Consider the following 18,221-nt stretch of genomic DNA (forward strand, 5'->3'; position numbering starts at 1 on the left):
ATGCTTGCATCACACAAACGTCTTTTGAGCTTCCTTCTTAAAAAAAGTTGTCTTGGCTAATCTTAACCCTAAGCAAGAGACAGGTACAAAAACAGATTTACCACTAGGACAACTTCAGTGTTATATGAACATACTGTTAGCTGGCCTACAAATTATTTAAAACACATCATACCATCTACACCACAAATATCACAGTGCTCCAGAACTGCCTAATATCCTAACCAGGATGCCAACCACGGAACAGCGCTGTTTAACCTCGCACATTAGAGCCACAAGCACCCTCATTACCGGTGACTAATGGGTTGAAGCATTTCCATTTTTGTTGCTTGCAACACTTGAACAGAGCAGGATAGCACTAACACTAGGCTACGAACACATCTTTTGAAAAATTACACCCCATTACAATGTCTCAAGACCAGCAAGGAAAAAAAAAAAAGACCTAATCAAGATTAGTAATTAAAAATTTGCATCTCAGTGAAATATTGAGGTCACACTGATAACTCGTACAATAACCTATAATCAGCAGCGTGGTGTTACTTCATTATTAGGTGGTTGATCATTGTTTCAGCTCGCTAAGAAGCAACGAGGAATAATTTGATGACTCACTCATGTTCCTGAGGATTCCTTGAGCTGTAAATGCCTCAAGCAAGAACAGCTTCACTGGGCTGTTAGTGAAGGAGCTTACAAAGTAATACCACGAATTTTCCTCAAATAAGGATAGTTTGTTTATGCTTTCCTCCTGTTGTTCTTGAATAGGGTTTTTTTTTCGTAAATAATAAAGAACAGCTAATTTTTTAAGCACACACTGAGGATCAGCATCAATATACGAGCATTACACACTATATGAACCTAAAAATAAATTCTCCCGTTAGTAATGAAAGCAGTGACTAGAGCAGATGGCTAGTCTACAGTGTTATACAAAAAATGGAAGATAACACTCCATTTACTCCTAAATGACAGCAGAACATGAAAATAATTTTTTTCATATCAGCACATTTTCCAACAGAGCCTCACTAAGAATGGAATTGCAAATGTATGTAATGCAACGCATTGAAAAATAATCAGAGCATTCATTTAACAGCAAACAGTGAATTCATTACCAGCTTGATAAGAGACTCAGTCCTGTGACGCACGCTAGCATAACTGTATCTTTAAAGATATAATCTGCAACTGTGTTTTTGTATCAGCATGAGAGAGGATTTTTAAGCACAGATCTACAGGGAGGGGGAAAAACACTCATTAAAGCTCTTGCATGAATTAGTCTTTCCAGAAGGCAAATTCTTGTAATTGTCACAGGGAATTTAATAGGGCTGTGGAGTCTATGGAATGCTGTATGAAAGCTGCTAATAAAGATCGAGGAGAGAATTAATTCATGCATTTAGCCAGCAGCGCCGGTCTGATGAGTACTAGGATGCTCCAATCCTTGCAGCTTCCAAGAAGGAGCAGGGGCACCAAGGTCTCACCCCAGCGCGTCCCATGTTTGGGACTTTCCAGGTCGTAAGGGAATGTTTGGCAAAGGCCTCGGGGAATTCCAGCATTTCAGAGAACAGGCATCCAGTTGACACGCTGGTAAGAACTGCCTCTCAGGAGCTTCCACTGGGACCGACTGGCATTCGAAATAACTAATTACAAATGCTGGTGGTTTACTTCCTCTTATACATACCTAATAGTTTCAAAAGATGTTAACTCTTGGTGTATTTGGAATAAAATCAGACCTAACTCACAGAGGGTAACCCTCCCCTCACAGAACTGCTACCCAGTACCATGAGGGATATGGTAACATGTTTCCTGCAACCACAGACCACCTGGGGGCAACTGAATGGTTCCTCATGCATGGTTCAAGGAAACACTATCTGCAAGTTCCTTACACAAAGTTGTAGTGGGAATGTCTGCAGATTTGACATAGATCAGTTAAGCTTATGTCATGCATGGCCTCGGAGGTGAGAACGGGGCTTGTCTGAGCCTGGGGAAGGAAAGGTTGAGGGATTATGCAATTGCTGTCTTCAATTACCTTAAACACACCTATAGAAAAGAAAACGGTGCCAGATTCCTCCTGCAGGTACACTGCGAAAGGACAAGAGGCAGCAACTGCAAGTTATAACAAGAGAAATTCCAACAAGATGTTGGGGGGGGTGAAATTACAGTAAGAATGGTTAAGCTCTAGAGTGAATTAATGAAATCTTAACACCTGGAGATACTGAGTCTGTAAAACACTGCAACAGGATCACATTTGTGTAGTGAGCAGAAGAAGGGATTAACTTAATTAGTTGTGCAGTGCTGTTACCTGCATACAGTTTGTGATTTCTTAAAAAAAAAAAGCGCTATTTCCTCTCTGAATCTTGGTAAAGATGGATATAAAATGCTTTTATTACTCTTTATTTCATGCCACCCCCTCAATTCCTTTCCTATCACTTTGACACCAGCTTCATGCGGTTACACACAAACCAGTTGCCATTAAATGGATCACAAACTCAAGACAGAAATGCCAGAAGTATACTCCCTGTGTATAACAATCACCAAGAAGAAAGTATGTACATTCAGACTACACTGTGCACTTTGTCCTTCTGTACTAAGAAATGACTTTCAGACACTGAGGGCAATACTGGAGAAAATGTTTAGAAGCATTGCTTTTGCCTACAGCATAAATGAACTTGTCTTCTTAACAGCCTAAATCTCTGTGGTACCTTTCTTCCCTTGCATTTCATATTTTCTTGTCCTCGGGGGGCTAGAAGTGTTAACTTTAAATACGAAGCAGACAGTGAAAGTCTGATACACTGACATTAATTACTGGCCATGCAGTGTCACCTAACTAACAGCTTGAATTTTAGAAGTTTTGGTGCCTGGTTAAAAATAAGCACTCAGAGAACAGTAACTAGGATACCGCACAATTTACATGTGTTTGAAATTTGAGTCCTGACAGTTAACTAACCTAAAGTCAAAGAAAAAAACACCAAACCTGACCTGACTGTATGAATGTCAAGATGACAGAATTTGATATATCAACTTACTAATCCCATAAAACAGTCCTTTTATAAATAGTTCTATGTCTGGTGCACAATCCCTGGAATATGGGTAGAGCTCGTTTCTATTTCAGCATCTAGACACGTGTGCTGATTAAGTTAGGCTTCCAATTAAATAATCTCTGACTTCTATTAACACATGGCCTGACCCTTCATCGTACCTCTCTATCCAAGCAGCCCCCTGTCTTACCTCTGAACTCCATCAGGCAGGGCTGGCGCAGCAGCGGGATCTTAGAAGATGCTTTCTCAGATGGCAGCGTGCAGGCACATGAGATTCTGGCCTAGAAGAGGCAGCATCAAAAGGACAAGCATCAAAATCAATGCTGAGAGCACTTGCTTGAAGGAAAAGCCTTACACATGAACTCCCTCGTGTATCTCATCCCTTATGTGACTGACTTGTTGATGTCAGTAACAAACCTCGCTGAACTCAGTGAAAATGCAACTGGTCTTTAATTATTACAGGTGTTGTAGTTCACTTGCATTGTGGTAGCAACTCAAGGTCCCTCCCACTCAAAGATGAAACTCCAAATAATAAACTACCTTTAGGTTCTGTCTTAACAAGTTTATTCTATCAATTTAGAGATAAAACAGGCACAGTGAAAAGGACTAATGTCTACGGGTTAGAAATTTAGTTAGCACACATCTGCTGGAAGATGCCACGATGCAATGATGTGACACCTAGGCAGAACCTGCGTCCCACTGAGTTTCATGGCACTCAAATGAGTTCAGCACTCTGTTAGACACCTGTGTTGGCGTCAGAGACTTGGCAGTTAGGGTGCCCATGTTTTCAGACCAGCGTCCCATCCTCCCAAGCAGCTTTTACCTGTATCCACATTCCATGACTTGTCTACTTCATAGTTTGCAGTTTCCCAAAAGAGATACTATTTAGTTAAGTAATAAAGCATTAAATGGTTAAAAATAACCCCCAAGCATATTTCAAAATGCTTCTTACTCAGGCTTACCTTTAGTCTGGGGCCTTTGTGATTTGCAAGGCTAGGTGGTGTGCTACTTGAGACTTTGGCAGCAAGTTATCTCAGCCTGATGGTAAATGCAGTCAGAGCACAGGAAATATTGCCCTTTTTTTTGGCTTTGCCTCTCAAACAGCTGCTGCTGGTAGCTGCTGTACACAGATACATTCTTCCCTCCTTTTCTCCTGTAAAACAGAATTAAAAGTTACATGAATTCCCCCCCCCCCCACACACACACATATATATATCTCAAATGACAAAAGAGGATGAATTATTTCTGAAGTCTCACACTGGGGTAAAGAAAAAAGAAAATGGTTCCCATAAATCTAACAACTGGTCATTTGCATTCAGTAGAAATCCAGTGTTGCGTGTTCACTCTTCCTTAATCATCTCTCTTCATCTCCCAGGCTGCAGCAACCCATTCCTGCTGCAGGCTCCAGCTGCCCAGCACCCAGGCTGTCTTTCAGTCCTTTTGCTCTCCAGGCGCTGCTCACCTTCAACAAATGTCAGCGTCCCACAGTCTGTTGTGAGTGAACTGAACAGAGACTAATTCTCCAATCTCTACCACTGAAAGTTTAGTCTGTAATTTAAGTTCCATTTTCCTACCAACCTTAGCCAGTACTCACACCAACATATCTATAGGTACTCTAAGCAAACGCAAACACACACGAGGTGGCTTTGCAGGCTGTTGCAGTCCTTCCACCTTCTCACAGTTTTGTCTTCTGCTCCCCGCGCCGCAGCCCCGCAGTAAGTTCTTGCGAGGTGCTGCGTTAACTCTGTGCTCCCTGCAGGTTTGGTTCCCCGCTCGACAGACTGGCAAGTTAATTAAGATGTGCCAAGGCTTCCATTTGTTTTTTTTCAATCCCCTTCTCCTAACACACGTCTGCCTACAAAATTACCGATATACATCCCTTAATTGCTGCGGAAACAAAGGCTTCGTGTCCAGCGGGAGCTGTGTGTCAGGGCCCTGCCGCTCACAATGCACTGTGCGGCTGAAACTTTGCGTGTGGGACGTGAGCACACCCATCCCCCGCTACGAAGGGCCGCTGAGCCCAGGCTGGCTGCGTATATACGGACTCATGAAAACAGCGATTTCTGCACCGGCTTAGCTCAGAATTTCTCACAGCTCTCCTGCTTACCCAAAAGGTTCCTGACAAAGGGACACAGGAAGCGCGGGACATAGACAACGCGATCAGCGCTCCGTACTGAGAGCAGAGCAAGACCCGCGCGAGCACACGGAGCAGCGGAGGCGGAACAAGCGCTTGCACGAGCGCACTCGCACAGAAGCAGCGAGCAGCTCGTTCCCGCGCTGTGAAACGTTCCCCAGGCACCGCAGCCCACGCGGCCCCTCACCGCCCGCGCCCAGCACCGCGGCCTCGCGCGGCACCGGCGGCCCGGCAGCGCCCCCGCGCCACCCTGAGCGACGGCGGCGGGAGCCAATGGGAGGAGGCCGTGGGCGGGCCGTTCCCCCGTCCCCGCCCCTCGGCGGCGGCGCAGCGGGGCCGGCGCGGCGCGGCGCGTGGCGGCCGCGGTCGGCGCGGGGGAGGGGGCCTCGGCGCATGGAGGCGATGCCGTGCCACAACCAGCGGCTCGGCGCGGCCGGCGGCCCGCGGCCCCAGGACGAGCAGACGGCGCCCGCGGGCGGCTGCTCCCGGCTGATCCGCTTCGCCGAGCCCTCCGAGGGCAGCAGCGGCAGCCCCAGCCCGGACAGCAGCAGCGGCAGCAACGGCGTGGCGGCCCCCAGCCCCGCGGCGGAGGAGTGCGCGTCGCCGCTGGGAGCGCAGCTGAAGCTGCTGCCCATGAACGATCAGATCCGGGAGCTGCAGACCATCATCAGGGACAAGTGAGCGGGGCCGGGCGGCGCGGCCTGGGGCGGCGGGCGGGGGCGGGGGTAGATCCGCGCTTTCCCCCCGGGCGGCCCCGTGCCGCAGAGCCGCTCCGAGAGCCGCGTGCTCCCGGCGGGGCTCCCGCTGCGCTGCGCAGCGCCTCCCGCGCGGCCATAGCGGTGACGTGCCGCGCCGTGCCGCGCCGTGGGCGGGGGCGGCCGTTCCCCACCGCCGTGCGGCGCCGCCGCGCTCCCGGCAGCTCCGGGCGGGGCCGTCAGCCGGGGTGGCCGCCCGCGTGCCCCGCTCCGCATCCTCGCGCTGAGAACGGAGGCTGCTGGCGCGTACCCGGCGCTCTCCCATCCTTCTGTTGGCAGCCGTGCGCTCCCGCGGGATGCGCGAGGCTCCGGGATCGCCGCCGTTAGCTGACGGCCGCCCCGCTCCGCCCCCGGCCCGATGTTACAAAGCTCAGGTGCAAAAATGAGCGCCCAGCGGTGCCCCGCTGCCGAGCGTGCAAGGTGAGGTGCTTAGGACGAGACGATTCCGTGCGCTGCGCACAGCTGCCCGGGCGCTGGGTGCGTTCCTCCCCCCGGCCACGGCTGTGTCTGCTCGGCGCATGGAAGGTGATACTACAGCGTATTAAATTTAGCGTGCAACGTAAGACAAACATACGTAGCGGGCATCTATTAAAAGCACAATTTGCTGCGATGCGAGCACCGCCAGCAGATCCAGAGGTGAGCAGCGTGGGCTGGTCGTGCTCAGCTCGGAACGAGCCCTTCTCGCCCTGCGTGGCACTGCATGCTGACGGCAGCGATCGCTGACCCCGCACAGCCCTGCTGCTGCCCCTCGTCTTTCCTGGCCGCTAGAAATTAGCACTCTGATGACGTGGGGCTTGAGGCCTGGTCGCAGCTTTCCAGCTGCAGGTGCGCACGAGCTCTGTCATCTTCATTGTTATTTGGCGCTAATTTTTATGCGTGCCACCGCTGTTCTCTGTTGTCTTCCACCCCCCCCAAAGCCAGGCACAGCTGGTAATCCTAGCAGAAGCAGTGTGTGTGATGGCAAGGCTCTTCTTGGTGGGCCTTTTTTGAGTATGGGTTCAGATTAAGTCAAAGTAGCAGAAAATTAGGAAGAGCCTGTCATTTCTGGAAAGAGTGAAAAACATAAAATCAAACAGCATTTGACATAACGAATTATGTGTTACGCACAAGGAAAAAAGATGAGGCTGCCAGTCAGTCTCCAACTGTCTTTCAGCGTGGCTGGGGATTGCTGGCTGCGCAGGGCTGGGCAGGCGGATGTCTTGACTTCCACGCATGTGAACCTAAGATGTTGCAGAACCGTGGGGTGTAAGTGCACAGCTCCCTTCACGGTGCATCAGAGAATCAGTTTGACAATGAGAGAGGGGTATAACTGCTGTGCATAGGATGTTAATTCTTTGCCAGAGGATTTTTGTAGGTGCACTGTAAATGTCAGCTCCTTCACCACGGCATCTTGACGTGGGAAGTGAGGTGTTAAAACCTGGTCTTACTTCTCTCGAGCTTTCAACGTGGCATGTTTGCACAGCGTGCGGCAGGAAGAGGCGAGCCTATTCTTCCTGTCTTCTGAATGGGCCAGAAGCCAAGCAGGCACGTTGGCAAGAAGTTCCACCCAAGCTGTAGGCCAGCACAGAGGTGTTGTCACAGTGGTACTTGTGCATCCCTGCTCATTTAGTCTCAAGCTCACTAGTCTAATCTGCATTATTGTCCTGTGGTTTGAGTGCAGTGGTTTGAGCAAAGCAAAGCTCTCGTGCTTACAGATGTGCAGCATCTATCAGGCTGCTGAGATGTGAGCTCCTGAGGCGCTGGAGCTGAGCTGGAATGGAGGTGCAGCAGAACACCTGCAGAATGTCAACCTTACTCTTCCATGCTTTAATTGCTGCTCACACAGTTCGGCAGCATTGCCAGCAATAAGAGGCAAAGCCCTCGTTAGCTTTCAGCTCCTCAGACTCCTCCACCCACCACAAAACCCATGAAGTAGGATCTCTGCGGGATAAAGTTGGGGTTCAGCAGGAAACTTTTCTTACAAACTGTCTCTGGAACATATTGTCCTTGAAGTAATGCCGTATTTAAGCAATGTCCTTAAAATTATTCCCCAGCTTAAAAGAGAAATTGTTCCCTTTTTCAGGACAGCCAGTAGAGGAGACTTCGTGTTTTCTGCTGATCGTCTGGTAGGTGAAGCGTTTCTTCTTCTTGGTGTTGTGCTTTGTAACTCTTTCATGAAGTGGATCTTTCAGGCTACAATAATGGTGTGAGAGGAACTTCTCCAAGCAGAAAATTGCTATTTGGCTGCAACTTTCTATATAGCGACTTCTGTTCCTCGTTGCAGACTGCTCTCATCTCAGAGGGTTCCAGAAACCATGGTGTTAACAAATACCAAATACAACTGCTTTAGGATAGCAAGAATGGGCAACGAGAGAAGGCTGTTTAAAAACAGATGCACAGAGGCTAGAGATAACTCCGTGTTAGTGTGGAAAAGTTTTTCTGATCTTGTGAACAGATGCGTGCCGTTTCTTGCAGTCTAGATATTAACAGCTGACTGCATGCAGAAGTGCCTCCTGGCACCTGTGTACGAGATGAGCAGCTCTGTGTGCACCCACACTGGGGATTTGCCTTTAACCATGGCTTAGTTACTGGCAGAGACAAAGCAATTTGAAGTTTTCACGTATTTTAATAAGTTGGAACAAAGACTGTTGGGAATGCACCATTTATCACATTTAAATTACGTGCTTACAGCACCCACTCCCACACCTATACCGGTGTTCATGAGGGTGTTTCCTGTTTGCAGAGGCACACTCATTAATGAGAAAAGCCTTTCTTTCCCCCTCTAACAAAGATCAGTTCAGGGAGCGTTCAGTTACCAGCACTATTTGCTAAACCAGACAGGTTTAACCCAATCTTAATCCACGCCTGATCTCAGCTTGCTCAGGGCTTACCTAGGGCCACAGCTGAAGGCTGTGACTGCGGTGCATTTTATCCCTGCAGCTTTTCCCACTTTCCCCTCTGCTTTTCCCTTCTTGAGGATGTTTCTGCCGTTCCCATTCTCCAGGAACAGTAGAGGCCCAAGCCAACAAAACTCATCCACATAACTGCTGCATCAAGTCACCGACGGCAGCGTCCTTCTTTGCCAATAGTTCTTCATAAGGAACAGGCGGAAAGTCCCAGTCCCAGCTTCGTTCTGTGCCAGCAGTTCTCAGCAGACACTGTTTAAATAGACATAATGTCCTTCGTGCTGTTGAACAAGTTGGAGCAGCAGAGGAAACATCCACAGCTTGTGAAAGTCTGAGCTCAAGTGTGGGCCATTCTTCCTGTTTTTTTGTTTTGTTTTGTGGCTTTGACTTCTTCATTTGCTTAGCTGTGTGAATGAGATTTAGAAAGCCAGCAAAGGCCAACATCAGCAGTGCCACACATCTAAAGGGTACAGATCTCCAGCCCAGGTGCCAGGCCCCTTCCCATCAGTACTCCTGTCACAGTAAGGGTTTCTGGTTAACGTTCTCATTTTACCTCGCGCTGGGTTCCCCCCACTTACGAACAGTCCTTCCTGTCAGCTTTAATCTTGGTGCAGAAGGAAAATGAGAATGAAGTTAAGCTTGCTACTAGGTGGCAGTTGCTAGTGGGAAGTATTTTGTAAGGTGACATTAGGAAGAGGGCTTAAGGAGGGATTTTAAAGCTGATGAGTTGATAGTGGTAGAATTTTTTCTTTTGAAAAAAGCATTTTTTCTTTTGAAAAAAGCAAGTACCTTGAAGCATTCCAAGGTACTTGGGGCAAAGGTTAGCAGAAGGCTTCTGAAAGTGACTGCCAGTGTTGAGGCCCTGCAGCTGCAAAAGTGAGGTTAAAATCACGAGGAAGACAACCCATCTTGTGTCTGTGAGGGGAGGCAGGTGTGGGAAGGAAGCCTCTAGCACGGGAAACCATCAGTCATTGCGACCTGGGGTGGGGGACAGCCGAGTAGAGCGCCCTGCAGGTGCTACAGGATTGTGCTGAGCCTTCAGACCTGTGCTGCCCTGCAGCCACACACTGTACAAGTGTTTTGGTGATGGCACCGATGCAGGATTTCTGTAGAACTAGTGAGATGCTCACAAGGCCCAGAGCATTTTTACTGAGACACGTAAGATTTTTTTTACAGAGTCTTGGTAGGAGGTGCCCAATAAACTGGGTCCGGTCAGACAAGTGGGTGCTGCGTACAGCTGAGCGGGCACTACAGCAGCATGTGGTGGGCTGAAAGAGCCAGTAACAGGATGAGGAGGCATCTACCTGGGAGACAGAAGATGTCCTGTGTCCAGGTATTGGCAAGGACCAAGCAAAGCTGACCTGTGGCCTGGATTCAGGGAGCTGTGCATCACCTGCACTGCCCTGCAGCCCCCAGTTGGCTGCACAGCAGTGCTTTTCTGCAGAGAGCAGAATGCAGATCATGCAGTTCTGAGGTCTGAGAGAGGAGCTGGTTCCTTCCAGCAGCTCTGTGTGGTGCTGAATGGGTCACCACCTTCCTGCCCACCTCCCTCCCTGTAACAAGGGTGGTGATGCACGCTTTGAAAGTGGTTTGAAATCCTGAGGTGAGAAGAGCTGTATAAACATGAAATAGAGCTGACAGCCCCGCTATTCTGCCATCCCTTCAGCTTCTGAGAAAAACTACAGCGCGAGGGGTAGAGGATCCACTTAGGAATTACTGTCATCTAGGAAATTAGTGTAGTTATCACCTGCAATGCAGTTAGACTACTGTCTTCCCTCCAGTCAGGAGAAGATTATATTGCTTACTCCAGAATTTAGTTCAGTTGGAAGGGGCTTTCAAAGGTCACCCAGTCCAATTATTAAAATTGGAATTATTATAGTGAATTATTAAAAATGAATTTATTATTTTTTAACTGATTTAAATTCTAATTTATTGGAATGTCACTGCTTTCTCAAAACTGCAGGCAGGCATAAGACCTGAAAGGCGTAACTGCTCCAGATTACAGATGTCTTTTGGGGTGCCTCTTCCAAGGTTCGTCAGAGCCACGCCATCCCTACCTGCACTGGGGCTGGCTGCCTTATTTAGCAATTACACCCCTTCTAAATGACAGTATGGTCAACCTGCTCTCTCTGGTTCCCTAAATCCAAATTCCTCTGCTCCTGGACCCTGAAGGACTGGTCAAACCTGATTTCTTCAGTGGTATTTGAGTATGGTAAGGAGACTTTATTCATGTGCTTAATTGGCCAAGAAAGGGCAGGTTCACTAACATTTGAACATCCTCAAGGTGGTTATGTGGTAGTTAGCTGAAACTCCTCTGTCTGCTGTCAGCTGTGGTTTTGCTAGCAGTTTTAACAGATCTGCTAATGAAGACTGAAAGCAAACAGTATTTTCCTTGCTTACTGCAGAGGCAATCTTAAAGGTGTAACTGCAGTAAATGAGCACACTGTGTAGTTTAGCGTATCAGCATTAAATACATAAACTAAATTTTGCAAGCCTCAACGCTAACTAGAATATAACACTTGTTTTAGTTCCCCCACTCCCTCCAAAACAGACTTTTTTTCCTTCGTTATTGCTAATTTCTACTCATGGCTTTAATTTCTAGTCAAACTCTTCTACATTAGGACCAAAGCTCCACTTCTCCCTGCTCTTGTGGGGCCATAGCAATACTTGCTCAGCTTCAGCTTCTAAGCAGTGGCAGTCACGGGGGGGGGAGCAGAGCTCCTGGGCATCACAGGGAGAAGAGGTGGAAATTATCATAGCTCAATGTGAAGGCAGCAGAAAGTGTAGCACAAACATAAATGTTTCATCAACACCAACAAGTTAACAAAAGAGTCCTTCCCAACCTCTTCATAAAACATTGATATGTGCAGTAAAAACAAGGAGATTTGTAATCTGACTATAGACCTTCCCTAGTTCATCAGCCAAAAGTTCGCAATAATGCAGACTGATGCCAACCCTGTCAACAAGAAAGCAGGATGGGGAAAAAAAAAAAGGTTTCTTCCAAACCTGGCTCAGGAAATGTACTGGAAACCTAAAATTAAATCAGGGATGTCTTGGCTTATGCAAGATGTCTGTCAGTAGTAGAACACTGGTGCCTTCCATTTCTGAATCACAGTGTCCAGAAAAGACTGAAGGAACAAGTCTGCTTCCAGACAGGAGTAGGGTGGGAAGCTGCCTTCCCTACATGTGCAGAGTCAGGCACAAAGCAGACTGACGCTGCAGAAGGGCCTTTTCCTATGTGCAGTTTGCATCAGTGAAAGCAGTGGCTCAGTTAGCTGGTTTACCCTGTGGACTCTCTTCTGCTCCTTGTGTATGGGAATTGCATCCTCCAGCCGAACCCTTTTGTTCATCCAGCCTAACTACCAGCTCTGAACGCGGCTTCCACAAACTCGCCTCTGAAAAAAGAATGCTGCCATCCTAAAATTGCTAAAAACATCTTCAGAGACAGATTTCAGTTTAAGGGACCTTTTCTAATCCCTCATGGAGCCCGTGTGCGTGCTGGAAGCCAGCATGGGGATGGAAGAACAGAGGAATCCTTCTGGTCTGCGCTGTTTGAGGAGCACTGTCTGAAGCGAGCAGTGTACTTGCTCAGTCCCTGGAGCAGTCACCTCATTTCTGCCATTACACAGTGACTTTTGCTTTAATAGGTTTCCTTGGCATGGCAGCAGCTCTCTTTGAGCAGTTCTGGCCTAGAGATCTTTGGCTCACCAGCAGAAAGAATTTTCTACATCTGTAATACCCAGAGCATCTTTCATGGGCAGTCATTCCAAGCCCGGATGAATGTTTCAGTGCCTCTGCCTGGAGTACAGCTGCAGGTTGTCTGGCCTCTGGGGGGACGTGTGACTTACAGCCAGGCAGCGGGCTCCTCGTAACCACAGGTGCCAGAAGGAAAGGGTGATAAAGGGACTCGTCTTCGGGCACCTGGTGGTGTATTTACACTGCAGCAGCTCCCGTGGCTGTTCTGGGCAGCCCCGCTGCAGTGTCTGCGCAGAGCTGTGGATGTAGCTTGGGGCCTAGCTGATGGGGGAAGTGAAGGGGGAATTTTCCTTTTTTTTCTCAGTAGTACTTTCTGTCAGCAAAATGAAGTTAACGGTGGTGGTTCACCAGCGCTGGTGGAAGATTTGTCTCTGATGCCTTTATCTGCCAGGTAGAAAATAGGTCAGTTTTATCAAGTCATTACTGATGAATGCTCCCCATCAATTTTGTTTTTCATTGCCTTCATTTGATTTGTGTACAATACGTACACATTGCTCCAAAAAAGACCTTTAAAGTCAGTCCTTAACTATTAGTAAAAGAGGATCCTTTTGGCTGTGAGGTGTTCACCTAGTTCTTGCAAAAACAGCTAGCGTTTCTTACCTCCATAGGTAGCAAATCCCTTCAAGCTGGGTTTTTTTTCTGGTTCCACAGATCAGACTCGTGGTTGAAGAGGGACTGAATCAATTGCCATACACAGAATGCACAGTGACCACTCCGACAGGTAGGTGGGAAATTACTCCTCCCCAGGAAGGACTGGAAGTGGAAGCTTAATCAATACAGCAAAGCACGGAACTATTACAAAAGGCTGGAGCAATGTAACATTCAGGTTAGAATACACAGTTAAGGCCCTTTCAAGGTATTAAAAAAAGCTAGAAAATGTGTAACAACACAGCTGAACAGCACACAGTCACATAATTATCTTACTAAGGCATTAAATTGGTCTTGCAAAATTGTAATGAACATTTCCCATTGTATATGCACTAACGCTTTACTTGCCCATATTGTTACACTGAATTAAAACTGCTGACATTTCACATGCCTACTGCATGAAAAAGTAATCTGCACAAGCAGTTTTACCTTGCCAGCCTAAATCTGCCCCTGTCGCAACAGGAGGCCAGCGGGGATTGATGGTAAGCAGGAAATAAAAAGTGGCTGTGTTGACATGAGAGGAAACCCACTGCAGTACTTTTGGTTTGCTCCTATTAACTGTAAAGACGCACAAGGTTGCAGGCGTTACTCAGGTAGCAGAGCTGCTGCTTACTACAAATCAAGCACTCCAGTGCACACAATGAGCCTGTGCTGCAGCTGTAAGAGCTGCACCAGGTGAGTCCTCCTCCCCTCAAGGATTTCACTGGCATTGATTCAGGCTGAGTGCAGCTCTGTACATTTGTGCACTCTTCCCCTCTACTTTCACAACAAGTCATTTGCGTTCTTTACCCTACTTCTAGTAACAGAAAAGATGGGCTGAAAGCATTCCATTTGAAGCTAGCTAAAGTTAAGGAAGGCACTGAAGGCACAGTCACTCACCTTTGCTCATTTTAAAATAAGGCAGCAGCTACTTAGTGAGCATTGGCTTCTCATCTGTCCCAGGTCAGCAGGTAGTTCCGTGCCCCTCAGTTTCTCTGCATTACACAGGCTGACTGGGAGGATCCCTGCAGGTGACACCATTCTGAAGCTCAGCAGTTCTTTAGGGGCTGCTTGCCTGGCTGTGGGCAGCGGGTGTCCTGGACCTTGCTGTCCGGCCACCAGTCACGCTGGTGAAGAGGTTGTATTCTGCCCTTGTTCCTGGCCACACCATCGAGTCTTACCCTCTGGCACTGCATCAGTTCTCCTCTGTCAGTGTGGTAGCTCAGTACCTGCACCTGGTGAGGAAGCCATAACAGCCTCAGATGTGCTAACTCCAGGAGGAGCAGTGCCTTAGAAATCCAGACACTTGTGTATGAATTCTTCCTTAACTGTACTTAAGTCTTTCCCTCCAGGCATTTGTAAGATGCCATCAGCATGGCAGTTCTTTCGGGCTCAAGGCCGTTAACAAAATACCCTATTGCATCTCCTTTAAAGGAGCCTTTGGACTTTTCAGTCAGGCAGTGGAACATGCAAAGTCCATAAAGAATATTGCTACACATTCTTCACAGCAGTGATGCAGTGCAAGTTTATTACCAGCTTCCGGGGCTAGGTTTAAAGAACTATGAGCAGGGCTGTCTTGCTTTGCTGTCTGTGAATCAACAAGAGACATGAGCTCCTAGTGCTGGTGATGATACTTGATGTGCATGCCACTGCCCACTTCTGTCCTTCTGTGATCACAGCTGTGGTTTTGTAGCATCATATTTTGGTTATGTCCCTTCCTGTGCAGCACTGGTGTGCCTCTATGCGGTTTCTTATGGCACATATCGTAGCATCCTTCATATAAAATAATCACCAAATAGTTGAGTTATAAAACACACACCGACAGGATCACATCAGTGCCGCTTCTGAAGCAATTTACAAGTAAAGAGAGCACAAGTTCTTTAATGGTTTTGGTCCTGTTCCCACTGCTTGAGGACTGCAGGATATGGTGTACAGGCTGGCTCATGCCACTCGTTGAGATGCAGTGCTGTGCCCTTGGTATCTGGGGGCATCTCATTTCCAGTCACACCGGGGTCACTTACAATAGCGTGCCCTGGCAGGGCACCAGGAAGGGACGGAAGGGAGCAATCATTGCCACTGATATTTGGTTTCTTTCCTCTCCTAGGATACAAGTATGAAGGAGTGAAATTTGAAAAGGGAAACTGTGGAGTCAGCATAATGAGAAGTGGTAGGCAGTTTTTGGTTGTTGAATGAGTACCAAATGTGCATCTTTAAAACCTGTAACCAACTCCTTTTTGAAAAAGCGCAACAGCACTTCTCTACAGCACAGTTTTAGCTAAACCTGCTGGTTACCTTTCTGTCTTAGGTATTCCTGATCACACAATGTCAAGTAAAATGTTTCCTCGGTGTTCTAGCAAATAACTGCAGCAGTTTCATCTGAGCTCTTCTCTAGCAGCTCTCCTTCCTTGTTTGTTTCTAGCTTTTTCCTCCTCAGAGATAGCTCTCCAAACGAGTCGTGCTCAGTGGTGGCAAGGGCAGCATTATTTTGCTCGAAACATTGGGAATCCCGTGGCTGCACAGGTTCCAGTGCTGCTCTTCAGCACCGCGGCGTCTCTGGGCAAAGCTCAGAGATGTTTTCCAGACCACATGCGAATTATGACATAGTTTGTTTTGATGTTTCCACCTCGCTCCTTTGAAAACCTGCTTAGCACTAGTACATGAGAACACTAATACCTGGGAGCTAAGTAACACTGAACAGACTTGTTTTTTTCTGTCTAAACAGAGGAAAATAAAATAGCTTACGGTCTCTTAAAAACTTGGAACCAAGGAAAACTCCTTTTGAGAACTCTTCACTGATAGAGTATTGGGACTGTCTTGTTTAATTGTAACGTCTGGTAGCTGTGCCCTTCCTTAGCATGTAACAGTTTTTCTCCCTGCTGTTCTGAGGCGAAGCAATGGAACAAGGTTTACGGGACTGCTGTAGATCGATCCGCATAGGAAAGATCCTGATACAGAGCGATGAGGAAACGCAGAGAGCAAAAGTGTACTATGCTAAGTTTCCACCAGACATTTACAGGAGAAAAGTTCTTCTCATGTACCCAATACTAAGTAAGTATCTGTATTATTGATGGCTGGGCTTGCCTGAACAGTGACTGTTCTGTATTTAAAGGAAAGTTTCTGAATTTTGGGGGCTTTTATTAGATTTTGGCTTGATTTAGGTGACATAGCAGGGACTTGATCAGGCTGTCACAATTTGTACAAGTCAGCCCGCATTCACACGACTGCAGAAATCATTTGGGTACGGCCGCACAGGAGGAAGGCTGATGCATGAAGGTCTGATGGCAACATTTAAAAAACTGAATTTATATGAGAAGAGATTTCTCACAGTATTTTTGTTACACTATTAGAAGAGTTTTTGATGAATACCCCAGTTCTAAATTATTTCAAAATTAAATGCAATTAAAAATATATCAGGACATTGTCAGGATGAAGTAACTTTTCCAGTTCAAGATATAATTCTGTTCCTGCACATGGAGCTCTTAATTGCTATTTTAGATGAGTGTTCTTGCCTCAGGGCTCTAATAAAATCCACTGACTTCAGCATTTAAGACCTGGCAGAGTCAGTTATTTTAATGTAGAGATGAAGTTCCTTTGTCAGGAGACCAAAGTCTTCTATAATTAATGCTTGCCGAGGTGATAGTCGCCCAGCGGAACAGGACAGTATCTCCAGTCGGCACACACCAGTACTAATGCAGACAACTAACCTCGGCTGGCTTAGGGTGAGCGTTTCAAACAGGAGAAAATCTTCCTTTTTCCTCTTTTAGGTACTGGTAATACTGTAATTGAGGCTGTAAAAGTTCTTATAGAACATGGCGTACAACCAAGTGTCATTATCCTGCTAAGCCTATTCTCCACGCCTCACGGTAAGTTGAGGGGCTGTGAGGGGCAGAAGAGGGAGAACAGGTCAGTTTGAGCGGGGATTCCTAGGGTCTGTGCATTCCTAAAAGCACAGACTGCAGCACTGCTGCCCAGTAATGCAAACCTTCCTGATGCTCTAAAGCACAGGAGCCCATGGATGGCACTGGACTGGTCTGGCTGCTTGTGTGAAGCAGGAACACGGTTCTTTTAAAAACTGGCCATGGCAGAAATCACTATCAAAAATCAACTGTGCTGTAGCCACAGCGGTGTTTAGATTGGAAGTTACATGGATGGTAAAAAAAAAAAAAATAAAATCCAAATAAGGAAACCCAGAACAATCCACAGCATTTTGCAAGTTTCTCCTTGTAGGCAGTCAGCTGAGCCAGAAATGAGATGGAACAACAGAGGCAGAGCCACCTCCAGAATTCAGCTTATCACGATTTAACAGGTGGGGCTGAAATACAGCTGTGGTGTCACGTTAATGATCACCTTTCTCTCTCTCAAAAGGTGCCAAATCCATTATCCAGGAATTCCCAGAGATCACAATTTTAACTACAGAAGTTCATCCTGTTGCGCCAACACACTTTGGACAGAAGTATTTTGGAACGGACTGACACACTTGGAACAAACTGATAATGACTGTATGATATTACATGAGGGTTTTTTTTCTACATTTTATTATTATTTCTAGCAGAGTTGGTTGGGGGCACGTTTAAAAATCTTTTTGGCCAAAGGGGGAAATACTTGACCTAGATTACTTCTTGTTGGTTACTGCTTCAGCACTGAACCAAGTGCAGTAACAAACACCGAATCATGGCAAAGTCAAGCATCTTCACGTTGTACTTGTATAAACTGCTGCACTCTCTGCTTTAATTTATTTATTCTTCTATAGCCTGTTTTGTGGCTGCTTGCAGGAGCAAAATAAAACAACTACGTGATCAAGGTGTACACTTCATTTCTAGTGCTGCTGTTTCCGTCGCTCCCGGTTGGCCAGTACAGGCACTCTTACTAATTACTCGAGAACGATGGGTGCACTTGGAACTGACTGTAATCGTTAGCAGCCACGTTGCATTCCTGGCAGTTTTCAGTCTTTGGATGGTGGCCAAAACCAAAAGATAGACACCTGAATTTTGATCTCTGTATACTACTTTCAAATAGTAGAACATCTGCAGTTGTCTCGATCAAC

At 47.0% G+C, this 18,221-nt stretch overlaps 2 protein-coding genes and 1 long non-coding RNA gene across 4 annotated transcripts in view; 1 reads left to right on the forward strand and 2 right to left on the reverse strand.

The window, feature by feature from the left end:
- ABCB7 (ATP binding cassette subfamily B member 7) overlaps nt 1–5,377 on the reverse strand; it is a 48,295-nt gene extending 42,918 nt beyond the window's left edge. The window contains exons 1-3 of one of the 2 annotated variants that reach the window (XM_021405984.1): nt 5,128–5,377; nt 3,983–4,173; nt 3,211–3,301 (exon numbers count right to left, since the gene is read on the reverse strand). The gene's annotated coding sequence lies outside the window, so the exon portion shown is untranslated. Of the gene's footprint in view, nt 1–3,210; nt 3,302–3,982 lie in introns of both variants that reach the window. The other variant, XM_021405985.1, reaches the window with a different exon arrangement.
- UPRT (uracil phosphoribosyltransferase homolog) lies at nt 5,507–17,990 on the forward strand. Its single transcript, XM_021405798.1, has 7 exons — nt 5,507–5,831; nt 7,972–8,014; nt 13,202–13,271; nt 15,282–15,344; nt 16,064–16,225; nt 16,942–17,040; nt 17,543–17,990. The coding sequence occupies exons 1-7, from the start codon at nt 5,548–5,550 to the stop codon at nt 17,647–17,649; spliced, it is 828 nt and encodes a 275-aa protein (XP_021261473.1). The 5' UTR covers nt 5,507–5,547; the 3' UTR covers nt 17,650–17,990.
- LOC110403042 lies at nt 8,495–13,472 on the reverse strand. Its single transcript, XR_002441463.1, has 2 exons — nt 13,151–13,472; nt 8,495–9,198 (listed from the first exon to the last, which is right to left on the reverse strand). It is a non-coding gene; the product is annotated as an uncharacterized LOC110403042 (long non-coding RNA).

Source organism: Numida meleagris, chromosome 8 (genome assembly GCF_002078875.1).
Source record: "Numida meleagris isolate 19003 breed g44 Domestic line chromosome 8, NumMel1.0, whole genome shotgun sequence".
NCBI lineage: Eukaryota > Metazoa > Chordata > Aves > Galliformes > Numididae > Numida > Numida meleagris.